Source organism: Chenopodium album, chromosome 2, assembly GCF_948465745.1.
Source record: "Chenopodium album chromosome 2, dcCheAlbu1.1, whole genome shotgun sequence".
NCBI classification, from domain to species: domain Eukaryota; kingdom Viridiplantae; phylum Streptophyta; class Magnoliopsida; order Caryophyllales; family Amaranthaceae; genus Chenopodium; species Chenopodium album.
In genome coordinates this window covers 70974501-70991717 of record NC_137835.1, presented here as the reverse complement: position 1 = coordinate 70991717, position 17217 = coordinate 70974501, and the positions used below count along the sequence as shown (strand labels likewise).

At 33.2% G+C, this 17217-nt stretch overlaps 1 protein-coding gene across 2 annotated transcripts; it reads right to left on the bottom strand.

Moving 5' to 3' along the window:
* Nucleotides 1-3736: 3736 nt before the first annotated feature.
* On the bottom strand, nucleotides 3737-6433 carry LOC145586924 (omega-hydroxypalmitate O-feruloyl transferase-like). Of its 2 annotated transcripts, none has more exons than XM_081643909.1 (3): nucleotides 6281-6433; nucleotides 5707-6184; nucleotides 3737-4981 (listed from the first exon to the last, which is right to left on the bottom strand). In XM_081643909.1, the coding sequence occupies exons 2-3, from the start codon at nucleotides 6148-6150 to the stop codon at nucleotides 4121-4123; spliced, it is 1305 nt and encodes a 434-aa protein (XP_081500035.1). In that variant the 5' UTR covers nucleotides 6151-6184; nucleotides 6281-6433; the 3' UTR covers nucleotides 3737-4120. The 2 variants fall into 2 exon arrangements, with proteins under 2 accessions (XP_081500035.1, XP_081500028.1); XM_081643902.1 differs by having other exon boundaries at nucleotides 5707-6187; nucleotides 6281-6423.
* Nucleotides 6434-17217: the final 10784 nt, after the last annotated feature.

Sequence of the window (17217 nt, the reverse complement as noted above, 5' to 3'; positions counted from 1 at the left end):
GGGATCATGATAAATGTTAAGGCAATTATCACAAACACACAACATACTTTTCAAAGTCTTTCAAAACAAAGTTTAAGTCCAATAAAAATAAACTTAAAGTCAAACTAAGTCAAACGAAATATCAAAAGATATATGCTATTAAGCAAATGGAAAAGAAGATTTGATTTGATTTTTGATCTGAACTAATCTGATTTATACAAGAATAAAGTGATGAAAAAAAAAAAACTTAAGTGAGTGGGCCGGGTATAAAAAACAATTGAATAAAATAAAAAATGTGAAGTTAAAGGTGGGTGAATGTAAGCTAAGAATAAGGTGGATAAAGTAAGACAAAGCAGTGAAAATGTGTTTATATATGTGGCGTAAGAGAGATACAATTGTAAAGGAGATTTGTAGTTCAACATTATGAAATACCCATACAAAGAGTGTCTAATTTGATTTCTTTTTTTGATTTTTTTTTAAATAAGGTGAATAGTAGTAATTTAAACATAATAAAGATAACAGTGCGTTTCTGGTGTAGCTGGCCGCACCATGCGACAAGGTGTCAAATCATCAAATGACAAAATAACCCCACCAACCTAGTAACCACTCTAACCAAGTAACCCCTGAGCAAGTAACCCTTGATCAGACCTAGTAACCCCTGACTGAACCAAGTAACCCCTCAAGTAACCCATCTAGTAACCCCTCTGATAACCCATTAAGTAACCTCACTGGTAACCCCTTAAGTAACCCCTGACCGGACCAAGTAACCCCTGTATTAATCCCTCAGACTTAATAACTCCTCTAGTAACCCCTCCAACTTAGTAACCCCTTAGATTACCCCACTTAAGTAACCCCTCCAGTAACCCCTCAAGTAACCTCACTTAAATAACCTCCCAAGTAACCCCTAATAACCCAACTTAATTTAAGTAACCCCACTTAATTTAAGTAACCTATCTAGTAACCCTTTAAGTAACTCCCAACCTTGTAACCCTTGACCCACCACCACCCCCAAAACGCCACTAGCCCCACCCCCAATACCCCATGCCACCGCCACCATACACCGAACCCACAAACAAACATAGATCCAACAGAACCCACAACCAAATCAGAAAAATAAAAACGAACAAATACCTTCAACATTAACAATGGCTTCGAATTTCACTTCAAATACGACTAAAAAGGCCTAATTCGACCATGAAAACTCTAGATCTAGGGTTTTTATGGCCGAATTTGGCCTTGAAAACCTTTAAGTTGAGCTTATTTAAACAAAAATGGCGGAAAATCAAATTGAAGCGACGACTTTGAAGATCGTACCAATAATTGCAATTTCTGTCCTCTTCTTTATTATTGATTCTTCTGTACTATTGAGTTTTCAAATCGCTTCAACGCAAATTGTTGAGCATAATACCAGATTAATAATCAAAATTGATGAAGAATCAAACAAAAATGGAACAAAAATCAGTGGTTTTCTAGAAAATTTTCTCACTAATGCAAATGAAAGAGGTAAGAGAGAGAAAGCTTGAATGATACAAACAGAAAATAAATGTTCGCTTGGAGAAGAAGAAAGAGGAGAGAGAAAACTAGTTTAAGATTTTTTTTTTAACAAAAAAAATAAAAAATAATTGTGGTTGGCTACACGTTTGTGTAAAGATAATAATGGAGGTTTTTTTTAAAAAAGAAGGAAAATCTTGCATGCTCTTATTGTCCATAGTACAATGTGGACTCAAATATACCTTTTTTTTTTTTTTTTTTTTTTTTTTTTTTTTTTGCTCAATCAATTCTATTCATTATTGAAATATTTTCAAATGAGCAAAAGTCTATACCCTTGGGCTCACACCCTATCTAGTACCTAGGTACACATATACAAAAGAAACCGAGAATTGTCATACTCATACCTACTGAGAGAACTGAGAACATAATTTTCTATGCTCTTCAAAAGGTTCGTCAATGTTAGTGTATCTACTTAAGCTCTAATATTTAAAGAGATTTGAAACCTTTTGTGATTATATAAGGTCACAAAACCGTTGGCATTGAGATACACTATAATATCAATTTACTTAGAAAAAAAAGTCCATGATTCTTAATAATTATTAATATATTGCCTTATAAATACACATATATACATCCAGCTGCTACACTTAATAATTCAGTTTAAAAAAAATCCCCAGATACACTTTACCCAATCAACCCTCTAAATACAATATAATACTGTCAACTTTTATATGACAGAATCAGAATTATAGAGGGAGGGTAACAAAATAAAATCTGTTTAGGCTGCATCTGTTATATCTTTTCTGATCCACTTAACCACTTCCTCATATCTTAACTTGCATTTGTATTTTATTGACCTTATATATATACATATATAAAAATATAAATTATGTACTATAACAAAATTATACACAATGGACCAAAATCAATCAATTTCCATTGAAGCCAATATTCATTCATCCTATGATAGAGACTAAATCAAAGCAATAACCTTAGTTAAGGTCTTATTACAAATCCCACAAAAAGAAATAGATTAAACAAAGAAGATCAAGAAATGGAGAGGTTGAAGAAATTGAAGAAGACTTTATTAACAAGATGCAAGTCAATGAAGGAGAAAAAGGAAGTAAAAGAATGTATATTTAGCAGCAACCCTGATACGTATACATTGCCTAGGTGCAAGTCATTTCCACAGTGGTGCAGTCCTAGTCCATCACCTTCGTCGCAAGGTAAGGCTAAGAGGCCGGTCACACCCGGGGGATGCTTCTCTGTCTATGTAGGATCGGCGAGGCAGAGGTTCGTGATCAAGGCAAAGTATGCTAACCACCCTTTGTTTAAGATGCTGTTAGATGATGCAGAGAGGCAATATGGGTATTGCAGTGATGGGCCTCTTTTGCTTCCTTGTGATGTTGATTACTTTCTTAATGTCTTGGCTGAAATGGACAGTGATAATACTGATATTATTAGGCATCATGGTTGTGGCGGATATGGCTCGTATGGTCTACTTAGCCCGTCGAAATTGATCAGAATGAACCAGTTTTAATAAGTGTATATACAGCTCTATTTTCAGATTTCGCGTTTTATAGGATGATCTGAGCTAGAAGTGGTTGATTTTCTGTTTCTTAAAACATTGTGTTCAGGTTTGAATTTGTTCATACCAAATTTGGATTGGATGTTATTTCATAATGTAAATGGCTTGATTGGTGTATAGCTGTATGTAGTATTGTGCTGATGTAATGATAATTATACTAAATTATTTTATGAAAAAAAGATTTGCATTTTTCCTTTCCTTTTTTTTTTTTTTTTTTTTTTTTTTTTTTTTTTTTTTGTTCAACAGTTAAAAAAAATCTAAAGACAATGAATGCATTGATAAAAGTAAAACCACTAATGCCAATATCACAAGTGTCTCTTGAAATAAAAAAAGATAAATTATTTACTCCCTCCGTCCTAGATCTTTTTATCATGCTTGGGATTGGACATATTTTTAGAAAAGTAAAAAGTCAAAGAGAATTAAAGAATGTGTAAAGAGATGTTTAGGACACCCAAAAGGCCTAAAATTAAATGGAAATTTTGGTTGATGCCTTAAAGGTGGGACTATTGGCAACAACTCTGCTTCTACTTACTATGTTTTTGTAGCAGCTCACAAGTTCTGTTTTTGGGCTTAAATATTTACCAAAGTACAAAATCTTGATGGCCTAAATCATAGTATCTGAAACAAAGATTTATTTTGCAGAATTTTTAACAGTAAAATACTTTTCCAACTGATGTCCTTCACAGTTAAGTTTGTCAATACATGATTTGCATTACTTTTCACATTTGATACACCAGCATAGTTATACATCTTATACACCTGCATAAATATACATCTTATCGAATTTTTATAGGTTTATCATAAGCATAAACACTCAACAGTATGGTATAAACGATGACAAATGGAAATGGAAATATTGTAGCTCGAAAACTCTCCTACCTCTTAGTCTAGAAGCTCACAAATTCTATCTTCAGTGTTTGGATATTTGAGTTCAAGCTCTTCCACATCCATTGATCTGCGTATAGATGTAGAACTATACTACTATGTACCACAATACAAATATATATAACTTGCAATAAAGAGCAATACTAGGACAATTAAACTTTTCCTTTTTATATATCCTTATATCTGCATGATTTCTTCTTCAAAGATTTTCATAGCAGAGGCTGGCATACCAAGATGCACATTTATGCTTCTCCTATCTTCTCCACTAGGAAGAAACAATGCGACCTCTTTTTCAGGCACACCCACAGGCCCCGTGTAAATTGTCTCCCCCCATCCAAAGTTGGGGGAATGAAAAGCAAGTCTAGACCATGCTGTGATCAATAGTGTACCATTCATAGAAGGCCTAGCCCTGGTCAACTCAAAGTAGTCTATGGCCGATCTCATGTAACTGTCGGTAACTAGCTTAACTGCTCCTTGAACCAACTCTACCGCGTGTGACAAAGGGGTCTCAAGGAGATCCCCTGCTTTGCACAGTGCATTAGTCAGAACAATCCCGTTACCAAAGAAACCCATAGGCAGTGGAGGATCAAATTTAGACCGGCCATCAACTGCAAAGAGGAGCTTTGTTTGTTGATCAGGATGCATTCTCAGGGCTTTGCATCTAGCTCTCCAGACCAAGGCAGTTAATGCTTCAAAAGTAGTGCATTTGCTTAAAGCACCGCCTTCTAAAGCCTTTTCCTTCAATCTTCCTAGCTTCCCAGGGCTGAATGGAAAGGCTCGGTACATCATTTCTTCATCATACAGCTCATGGGTGTTTGATATGTCCTCAATGTCAAGGAATTCATTCTGAGGGAATTCAATCTGAGGTGGATCTCGTGCCTTAAGGATCGTTCTGTCTAAAGAGGGAGGGGTGCTTAATGGTAATCCTCGCGCTATTTCACCCCATGAGTTGATGAACTCCACTGCAGAAATCCCATCAGCCATGCAATGGTTCATGGCTAAGCCTACTGCAAAGGCTCCACAGCTGAACTTTGTGACCTGATTTCATAACAATAGATGACAGAAAAAATTTAGTCAGAAACTTTATCATGTTCATGTAAATAATTAGTTAAGTACCTATGCATATTTATTGCAAAAGTATCCTTGATTTTTTTTTTTTTTTTTTTTTTTTTTTTTGGGAAACAAAAGTATCCTTGAAATTGAAGGGAACATAGAAGAGCTTAAAAATTAACTAAAAATTCTAGCTTAGCAAAACTTTCCAGAACGTTAAAATGAACTTACAGAAGATTGAATATGGAAGTGTGAAAACCTCTGGAAACAAATTAGAATGTTTTACACACTAAGAATATATACTTCCTTCGTTTTTTTTTTACTTGTAACACTTTGACTTATGCACGGTTAATACTCCACTCAGACTAGCAGTAACGATTTATAGTTAAAGAAAAATATAGTCATGGGTTTTGCTAGATTTGCCCCGATTTTTAAATTCATTATATCAAATCTTTTTTTGTAATTTTTACATATGAAAAAATAATATTTGTTTTTTTGAAGGACACAATGATATAATTTCTATAAAAGTGATTTGGCTTAAAAGTCCCAAACTCTTAATTAAGGTAGAGAAAAAGGACATCACAAGTCATAACAGTATAAACATCTCATATTTCAATTAATCTCCTAACCATTTTAGGTAATTCTCACCAAATTATTTATTAGATAACGAAAAAAATATAAGATTTTGGACCTCAGAAATAGAAAAAATATACCTGAACAGTAAAAATAGGAGTCTCGATGATATTTTTAGCACCAGGAACATCATATACAAGGTTCTTTAGCACCATGGGATCAGCACCAGCTATGCCAACCAGCTCTAACACAGAGCAATTCGCCTCTGCCTCGACAAACAGAGGTCCTTCTCCAGTACAATCAACGATCAACTTACCCTCAGGACTGATAGTTAGCCGCCCTGCAAGAGGGTAGAAATGAACAAGAACCTTAGACAATGATTCTCTGACAATTTTTGCAGCATCTGCATTTCCCTTCTCTGGTGACTTGTACAAGTAAATCGTTCTCATTATAACAGCAATGTTTTGGTCTAAGTTGCACAAGAAGTAATGCCCTTTTTCTGTTTTCTCCACTGGTGGAACTCTTGTAGGCTCTTCTTGCTTGATTTCGAGCTCGAATTTCCCATCACAAGCAGCACTCCCCATTTTATTTTTTTCGAAACAGCTCGAAAAATCTTTCCTGCTAGAACATACACAGATTTACTACAAATATCAGTTTGATCACATAAACACAATAATGTAACGTATCATATAAAAATAACATAACAAGGCATACCAAGAAATCGTCGAAAATGGAAATATATAGAATGAAAAGTTTACTTTCTTGATTATAATTTATGAAGTGATTATGAAAGTATAACAAGGTGTTGAAATACTATTAGCAATAGCTAGAATTTTGCATGAAGAAATGGAATTAATATGACTTTTAGGTGAAATAAGTTGCATATATATACACACAAATAAGGTACACTTGTAAAATACACTTTTGGAAGAAGTCAATTTGTAAATAAAAAAAAGTCTAGTTTGGTGATGGTAGTAGCTGAACTGGGACACGCGCATTGCTGTAATTGCATATAACTCACACGGAACCTTTTTATTACTAGCGCAGCAGGTCAAGATTTTCCCATCTTTTTCACTTTTTTACATTTTTTTTTTGTTTAATAGATGGATGAATTAAAGAGTGATTGATATAATTTTTTTTAGATTCATAGACTTTAAGGTTTTTTATTTTATTTTATTAATTTTTTAGAGCTCCTAGACTTTAAGACTTAATTTAATCCTTTTATTAAATAACTAAATGAAGCCCATTTGTTTGAATTTTTTAAAATAATTTATATATATATGTGCTAAAATTTATTTTATATTTAGATAAAATTCCTCATATCAAAAGATAAGATTTTATATTTAATTAATTTAAACTGGGAATAGGCTGGTATAATCGAAGGGAGATGTGAAAAATCAGTTAACCTGATGAAGGTCATACGCAATTAAACTCATTTTTTATACTTAAACCATTGCTGTTTCAAGCTTACAAATATACAAGTTTCACCATTAAATTATTAATATCTTAAATTCTTAATATTATAAATCAAGACAAATTTATCAAAATTTTATATAACTATTTCATTTAAGCAAAAATTATGATCAATAGAAATATTTAACAGCGTCCAAATTGAGCAATTATTAAAGAAAGAAGAAAGTATATACCCCTCTATTTTTAAATGATAATCATGTTTCGCTTTGGCACAATTTCTAGTACAACATTTAATCATACGGAGTAATTATCTTCAAATTAATCAAATACGTGTTACAAATATTACAAATTAAAAAACCGATAATATGAAATCGTATATTGTATTGATTAATGAATCAAACAACTGAAACAAGATGGTACATAATCAAGTTTTTACTTACACATATATATCAAAATTTGATGTTGGCCAAGTCATGTCCAATCATTAAAAAAAAAAACGTCATAAAATTGATAAAAATTTTATCAGATGTCTAAAATCACACTATTGAATTAATATGTACTACATATTTTATTAATTACATGATTTTTATATCCATTATTTTTTTCACACACACAAAAAAAAAAAATAAAAATAGTCAATTTAAAATATAGATCATGCATTCAATTCCTAAAAAAAATAATAATAAAAAAATTAAAATAAAAAAATTAGTAAAATAAAGATCATGCATTCAAAACAAAAATTATCCACCTACATGGCATGCATAAAAGGCTAGTTATCATAAATGCATAAACTTGTATAGGAAATCACAAACTTTAAAAAAAATCGGGTGTAAACATCCACTATAAAGATAGACTAGATTGATTAAAAGTTACCCCTAAAATAAATAAAAGTTACCCTAATATGCATAAACGTAATCCAATACAAATAAAAAGTATTAGTAAAGAATCACATTTTAAATAAATAAAAATCAATTATTAGTGATTAAATGTAATTAAATTACCATTATAAAACTTTTCTTATTGTCTATTTATATAAAAATTGTATTATGTTAAAAGTTACCCAAAAAAGGCAAAAAGTTACCCTAAAATTAGGTAAAAGTTACCCGTGTACTGCTCGATGTACAGTAAAATTAGTGTAAACCGGTGTATACAAAGTTTTTGATTGGAAATTCTTACTCACTCAATTTTTTTAAATGCATATCACTTGTATTTATTCAAAGTTTTAGGAGAGTTTATCTGTTTTAATATCATATCACATAAAAAAATACACTTCGTATATATTACATCTCTACATTTTTAAAAGTATAACCAAACACTAATGAATAATGCAATGTTAATACAGTTATGCCCATTAAAATGTTAATTTACATATTTACCCTTTAATTATATTTATTGAGTTAGTATTATATATTCTTGGATCATGTACTCCATACTAATTATGATTGAGTTATTTTGCTTAAAGTGTTATTTTGCTAAAACATTATGTAATTTACTTAGTTACTTCAACATGTATAAAAAAAGCACGCACCGATAGTTAGCTCCGGGCAAACCCTAGGGGCCGCAATGAACTGGAAGGTAAGTGATTTTATTGATAGGGAAACAGCTTCATGGAAGGTTGGGAAGGTAAGAGAATGCTTTGATTGGGAAAGCGCAAGGTCCATTTTATCAATGGAACTCCCCTCCTCCAGTTAGGATGACTTCATTTACTGGAAGTTTCACCCATCGGGAAGATATACGGTCAAAACGGGCTACTACTTCCTAATGCAAAAAGATGATTCGAATGGAGGGGTACTTCACAACGATAGGGACAAAATCTTTGTAAAGCTTATATGGAGGATGAACATCCAACCAAAATGGAAGTTATTTTTGTGGAAGCTTTACCATAATGGATTTGCAGTCAAGGTGAATTTAGCCACCAGGGGTATCCAAATAGATGATTCCTGTGGCTATTGTGGGGTGGAGGCGGAAGACGGCCAACACCTTTTTAGGTTTTGTATTCTAGCAAAAGAGGTATGGGGAAATAGTTCCCTAGCAATTCGCTCTGATTCTAATGGGTTCGATTCTCTGAGAGAATGGACCCAATCTTTTATCCCGCTGTTCAATAGCGAGGATGGTAAGAATAGTACCCGTATGGCTATGTTTATTGCAATCTTATGGGGACTTTGGAAAACGAGGAATGCAAGGTGTTTTAATGGTACAAATGGAGGAGCAAGCTTGGCCACAAAATTCATTAACCAAGAAATGCATAATCATAAGACCTTCATTTATAGTGAAAATCAGCATTATGATAATGTAGATGAGGTAAGGGAAGGCCCTGTTCTTCCACCTGGGTTTAATCATGTCCAACTAGGTCAAGAAAGATAAGGATTTGACACCATCCTGATAGGAGTGGATGTATCTTGGGATAAAAGGACCAAGAGAGCTTGGATTGGATGGTCAGTATTGGGAGATGGTGTTGAAGGAACCAGAGATGGAGGAGGAAGACATGGAATTGCAAATTCAGCACTACAGTGTGAAGCTTGGGCATGTTTAATTTGGAAGCGATGAAATGGGCTAGAGCCAAGGGCAAACAGGGACTCCTTGTCCTTTCGGACTCTACATCCCTCATCAACAACCTTCAAGATCGCATAGGTAAGGATATTGAGATTTCGTGGACGGTAAATGAGATAAAAGAGGTGGGTGCCTCCTTCAAAAGATGGACCATCCTAAAGGTTACGAGAGACCAGGTCAAACGGGCACACGATATCGCTAGATACTTCCGTCTCAATATGCTTAATCTTATTTAGTTTTATTGTTCCTTTGCTCTTGTCAAAAAGAAAAAAAAAAAAAGAGAGAATATAAAAAAAAATGCAAGTATAAAATAACATGTACTTATTTCAAAATAACATATATATAAATTAAAATAATAAGAAGTTAACATCAAAATAACATAAAATTTTATAAACCCCAAAATATTCGTTTATGTACTCATTTGTCATCATTAATATTAATTGCAGCTTTTTAAAACTCTTAAGAATAATGTGCGAACCTTTATACCCCAAACTATTCATTTAGTTATTTTTTCTTATTAATGCTAGCAATAACTAAATTGTGACATAAGACCAAACCAAAAAATACTCTCCGGGTATAGATAGTTCATAGTTATGATGCGCATATTAGCCACCCTAGTTTTAATAAAAGTACAATAAGATCCATGATGAGATAACATGCGAGAGGGATTAGTTTTTTTTTTTTTTTAATCACTTAAGGACGATAAAATAGAGAAAAATGATAAAATAGAGTGGGATTGTAGGAAATATAGAAAAAATGATAAATATTTGTATTTATGGATTGTAATAACCAAACATAAAAGTAATGCATTTTTTTTTAAAAAAAAACACCCAAAAGTTATAAGTGATGCATTTAAAAAACCAAGAGAATAATTTATTTAAATAGAAACATTTACAGGATAGATTATTTAGGGAAAATGATTTATACAACCCCAAATGTTTGCATAATCTAAGGATCCATAATTTTTATTTTTTTCATGAGAAAACTTTTACAAGCTCTCTTGCCTTAACACTCCATATTCTCCATTCATTTCCAACATTTATATCCCTCTAACATTCTTCATCAATTGTATTCATTTTCCTATTCAATTCACATACAAGTAATTATATTCTTCCCTCACTCCTTAACTTTCATAAATTAATTAATACGTAATAGATTAACTTTTCCCCTACTTCTCCACTTTTATTAAATTAATTGATAGATTTTTAATCACACAATGGTTACAAATTTTTTTTTTTTAAAAAAAAACATTTATTGAGATTCCTATCCACCTAAGAACAAAAAATTGTTCATGTTTTTTTTTTTTTTCTTCCTGTTTTTCTATGTATACCCCGTACATAACAAGAGCCAAAAAGGCTAGTTAAGAAATAATAATTGGATAACTCTAAATAATACTCTGAGAAATGTGGTCCAAATGATACCATGTGGCAACGGAAAATTAAAGCTATAATTAAGAGGAGTCCATGTAATTTTTCAATCCTATTGTTTAAGGAAATTGTACTCCTAATTATTAAAAGCCCTTTCATAGAATCACAGGTTACCTACTTCAAGCCCGAAATAAGTAAAATTCCATTCCTATGCATAGTCTTTCAATGTAAAAGCATTTTTGCCTGAAGAATCCTATCATTTGGTGTTATTGTCAAGTTAATACAGGAAATATTGTAATACATCCAAATATAGTTGAACTTTTTGCCAAACTCTTCGAGGAATTATATGTGGTAATGTTGAAGTGTAAACTTCACAAACATTTACATTTGCTTTTTTTTTTTTCATCAAATTCTGATTATTATTTCTCTCACACTAACCCTAATTAATCATATAAAAAATACATGTTTTTTTCCTAACTATTGTTACATTTTCCCAATTAATTGATTAACCCATATGCATCCTACAATTGTCAAACTTTCCGTTAATTTGAAATGAAGCGAATTACTCGTAAAACATACGAAGTATTATCATAAAGTTGTTCGGCCGGTAAAGTATGTAAATTTGTTGAGACATAAAATGTGTAAATCTTTTTGATGGGGGAGGAGCAATAATTTTTAAAACAATTAATGGGAAATAAAGAGCTATCATTGAAGAATTGAAGACAATAATACATTAGACTTACACTCATCACTCTGCTTTCAAGAATATCTTATAGTTTATCAAGCATGATTGTTGTTGCATTCTCAACAAATCCCAACATGTAATACTTAATTAATCAAATTTTGAAATGTAAAGAAGAAACAAAAAGGTTAATCTTGACTGTATGTAAGTGATAAATTTGATCTATTCCGGTTTGATGAGAATCTAGAATAATAAAATTTGTTTGGTGTTATAGTTGAGACTAAATAGAATAGGATAATATATTATACATATGCTTTATTAAATTTGTTAAATCTATGATAACTAAAAGAATATTCAATAGAATTGATTGTTCAAGAAAGTAGAATGTGATGGGATTGGCTATTCAAGAAAGTAGATAGAATGAGCTAGAGATGGGATGGGGAGAGCATGGGGGAAGAGAGAAGACTAGCTAACTATTAAAATCTTTGTAACGAAACCGGTATTAAGAGCATATGCATGAACACACATAGTTATTTAATGCTCCAACCGTTCTTACCAAAGAAGCCCAAGACTAGTAGAGGTGTCGATTCGGATAATCATATGAAGTTTGGGTCGGGTCTATTCGAGTTGGGTTTGTTCGAGTCAGATATGTTTGGGTTAAAATTATTTTTTTTAACACTGATCGGGTTGGGTTGCATTCGAGTCATGGTCTATCGAGTTCGGGTAAGATAATAGAGTCGGGTCAGGCAAGTCAACACTAGATGAGTTCATGTCAGTTTGGATAAATTTGAATAGGGTTTGATCTGATTAATTTTTTTTTGGGTTGATTTCGGTTCGGTCAAGTTCAGTTTGATTAAGATAAGGTTGATTCAGTATTTGGTCAATTCCGATTCAAATCATTTCCTTAATATTCTAAATTTTGGTCGAGTTGACAAAATTCAATATCTAAGATAAGGTCTTTTTTAAACAAGAGTAATCATTGAATTTTTACCTTATTATTGGGTTGATTAAGTCATTCATGTGTCATTTTTCATATTACATGGTTAATTAATTATTACAAAATGCGAAGAATTAGTTTTCTCATTTAATCAATTTTTGTGTATTGTTTATCTTGGAGCCAAATTTAAATTGAATAATTATCAATGACTTTCATATCTATGTACATATATTAGTGAGACAATTAGTATTGAACTAGTGATAGACTGATAGATTGATAGATGATGGTCACATATGGTGATATACAAAAAAGAATGTCCTCTTTTTAAGGTACTCAACTCCCTCCGTTTTTTTTTTTATTATTATTATTTATTTGCATCACTTTGGATTGCACAAAGTTTTAGGAGAGTAATATAATATTGTGAGTGAGTGAATAAATTATTTAGTAAAAGTAAGATAGAGACCATGAAAGAGAAAGTATGTGAGATAAGATAGATATTTTTATTATTTTAGTGGGATCCATGGAAGAGAGAGAAATGATAAAATAAGTTGAGTGGGTTTTAAAGTAAGAGAGAGAATTGATAAAATATAGTATAAAGTTACCAAATATAAAAGTGATGCATTAAAAAAAAAAACACTTCAAAAAGGAAAGTGATGCAAATAAAAAAAATGGAGGGAGTACTACTCTTCAATTGTTTAATCTCATGAGGCTACAAATACTACTTCATCCGTCTCAAAATACTTGTCACAGTTACCATTTTCGTCTGTCCCAAAATATTTGACACATTACTAAATATTAGGGGTGTTCAAATCCGGGTACCCGGATCATCGAGTAATTGATAAGTCGTCCCGTGTCCCGTCCCGGATAGTTCGGGTACCTGGATATCGGGTACCCGATTATCCGGGACAGGACACGGGCAATTACCCGTATTTTTCTTATATTTTTTTAATCTAAAATCTGGTGATGCTGGTTGTTTTTATTTGTAAAAACCTGCTGAATATTATTTTTTACTGAGAATCTGCTGTAATTTATTTAAAAATAACCTGCTGTATTTAAAAAAAAAAAATTGTATTTATAGCATGCAATACCTTTTAAACTACGAATCAAAGTAAAACAAAATCCAAGCTAGAGTTTAAGGACAAAAATACAAAGTTTTTTAGTCTTTAATTACATAACTTCAAAACATATAAAGTACAAATAATGGCACAAAGCCACACAACAAACGAAATGGGAGGGCTTCAATTCATTCACTTGTGAGATCCGACATCAATAACAATCGTCTCGGTTGTTCCAAAACCAAGTCTTTCATTCCTACCATGAAATTAAAAAAAATACCATGAAAAAAAATAATTAGATTAATAAAGGTTTAGATCTAGCAATTGATGATAAAAAATATAATTAGATTATTAATAAAAATTAAAGTAAATACCATAAAAAAAACTACAAAAATACCACGAAAATAGTACAAATAAAACTAACCTGAGATCGACTGATGTTTGATGATGAATGTGGTCGAATTTCAAGTGAAGAATTGATTGAGATGATTTTTTGAGAGAGGAGATGAGGCGCAAGAAAGAGGAAAGAGGAAAGAGAGAGAAGAAGTTTGACTGAGTGAATGATGGTGGCTTTTTTTTGGGGGGGGGGGGGGGGGGGGTGAGAAAAATGAAACCCTAAGTCTAAGTGGGCTGGGCTAGTTGAGTGAGTAACAAAATAATTTTTTTTTAACGGGTATCCGGGTACCCGAGAATAGCAAAGCTTATTCCATGTCCCGGCCCACAAAACTATTATTTAAGCGGAACGGGTACCCGACCCGAAAAAAAGAAAAAAATTGTTAATTTCCCATCGGGTTTTTTGCGGGTTATCGGGACGGGACGATCGGGTCGGATTTTTTTGAACACCCCTACTAAATATTGAATGGGATCACTAATAAAAAAAAAATTTCCTACTCTCTTTGGGACCACAAACCTCAAAACCCTATTAAATTGTACATTTTCTCTCTCCTCACTAAGCCCACCCTCCACTTTTTGCTTTCTTACACTATAAAATACAAAATAGAATCTTTTTATATAATAAACAAATATTAGACCAATTTGAAATTTTCTTTAACTACGTGTCCATACCAACGTTCCAAGTATTATGGGACAGAAGGAGTATTAGTTTACTTTATTAGTAATTCAATTTGTATAAGATATTTGTTAGAGTTTTAGACTTTCTAACTTATTAATAATTAAGAAATTGAAAAAAAAGGTTCAATAATAGGTTAGGTTTAAAGTTATGGCCGGGTTAAAATCGAATCGGGTTAAAATCGGGTCAGTTTGATATCAATTCGGGTTAAAAAAAGATCGGATTAAATCGGTTATTTTTGTCGGGTCATTTTAGGATCGGGTTGAGTTCAAGACGGGTTAAATCAGTTTAGTTTGAGTTCAAGTCGGGTCATATTGGGTTCAGGTTACGCTGAGTTCAAGTCGGGTCATATCGGCGCCGGGTTAAGTTCCGACCGGGTTAAATTCAGATTCGGATAAAGTTCAGCCTGAGTCCTGGCGAACGCTGGAACCTGCTTCAAGAACGCAACAACATCCTTTCCTAATTCCCCAATGAAAAAAAGGAGAAAGGAAGAAAACCATAGCATATAGCCCTGCAAATCTGCAATTCGCCCATACTTGTCCCGCTTCCGTTGAGCCGCAGCCGACACAACACGATTAGGGATGAAGTCAAATAACCCAGATTGTGTTAAAGGAGAAGACCCTGTCAAGTCAACACATACATCAAGGCCTATGTCCTAGGAATAAAGCAACGTTAATGCATCCGAAGGTTGAAGAGTCCCATCGTTCCCTCCAATTAACCCAACGTTAACCACCTTTCTTGCAGAAATCTCAGATCGAAAATAAATATCAACAAGGGTATCATGAACAATATTATGCTGATGTTTAATATCCACCATCCAAGCACAAGACTCTACATGATCCCCATAAATATCCCCATCAAAAACCCTTGAGCATCAGAACACGTTGTCGAAACGGAGAACAAAGGAACACTCGACCGGTAACAAAGAACACAAGGGTAAGCCTTACCATTCATAGTCTGACCCAAATTTGATATTGGGACCACTCGCAATCAGGCAGAAGTTTAATCCCCCTGTTGGGACTTCAATAAGGAAACTTGACGCAGAGATAAGGAGAAAGTGGATTTTGCAGATGTAGTAACCTTCGTGAATATGTATTTGCCAATTTCTTCATGAGTTTGGGGCAGCGATTTCACTAGGGTTGCTCATAAGGTAAGTCTCCATAATCATATTAAAAAGACTAAGAGCGTGATATTATTATTATTATTATTAGGAAATTTTTTTAAATACCACCTAAAAATATATCCATTTTTAAAATAATCACCCATTTAATTTTTATTTTATTTTACCACCCCTGAAATTCAAAAACTACTCAGATTACCACCCATTTCAAAATTCCGGTATTCCGGTGGATTTTTTTTTATGTGGGCCCCACCCAATGACTCTTAGTGGTGACAGGAAGAAGATGATCAGTAATAGTGGTAATTCAGACATCAAGCTCTTGGTTTTTTTAGTTGTTTTCTTTTGGTTTTAGGTTGTCTTGTACTCCATAAACCTATTTAAGGAGCTGGAGTGAAGACAAGGCTGATTGTAATGCTTAGACATAGCCGCTATTAACCGTTGGGTGGGTCAACATAACAGAATTCCACCGAAATTTTGAAATGGGTGGTAATCTGAGTTGTTTTAAAATTATTTAAGGGGTGGTAAAATAAAATAAAAAATTAAACGGGTGGTTATTTTGAAAATGGATACATTTTTGGGTGGTAATTTAAAAATTTTCATTATTATTATTATTATTATTATTATTATTATTTAAAAAAGTAAATCTAGTCTTCGGCCTTGGAGGGTTGTTGCATGGACAATGCTAATAACATATTCCGTGATATTGTATATTAAATTAATTTTGAATTGATTTTTTTTTTGACAGATGGGAAACTAGGCAAACCAGGAATATAACTCCTATCCCCCTCTCATAGCCTTTACCGCCAGGTCATGGGCCCTAGAAGTAACATTCCTGGGAACATAACGAAAGCAAAAGTAAGTGAGACTAGAGCTTAGATGAAGGATATCCAAGACTATATTCCGAAATTCCTTGGCTGTCTGGTTCGGGTTCCTGATAGCTTCCACACTGAGTTTGCTATCTGTCTTTATTTCTTGTTGGTTGAAGAGTTGATTCGTGATAGTGATTCCTTCCTTTATAGCCAACAACTCACATTGAAGGGACGAAATACCTACTACGCGCCTACCCCCCTCCTGTATTACCACTCCCTCTTTCGAAAGTACCCAACGTTCTGCCGCAAGGTCTAGCCTTCCACGAGCATTCTTCCATGCCCCATCCACAGTTACTACCGCTACCTCATCCGGGTCGTGAGTACCACTATGCCAATAATTTAGATCCTGTCTTCCCTGATCCGGCATCACTTGGTCCCCACTGAGCTCATTTGACTTGTTTAAATCCCTTGAGACCATGTTTAAAGATTCACGAAGCAACTGCATGATTCGAAAAGGCGAAAAGCCGGCTTTTCCGAAGATGATGTCATTTCTGTGTTTCCAAATACACCATAGGGTCGCCACAATACCCTCAGCAAGCAAGGGGTATTCCTTTTTCATTTTGAAGGCATATGTAAGAAGATTCCTCGT

Bases quoted from the DNA above. Each gene is read 5' to 3' on its own strand.
- LOC145586924 (XM_081643909.1), bottom strand. From the start codon at position 6,150: ATGGGGAGTGCTGCTTGTGATGGGAAATTCGAGCTCGAAATCAAGCAA. The intron at 4,982-5,706 runs GTATATTTTTTC...TTATGAAATCAG, and splicing joins CTCCTATTTTTACTGTTCAG to GTCACAAAGTTCAGCTGTGG.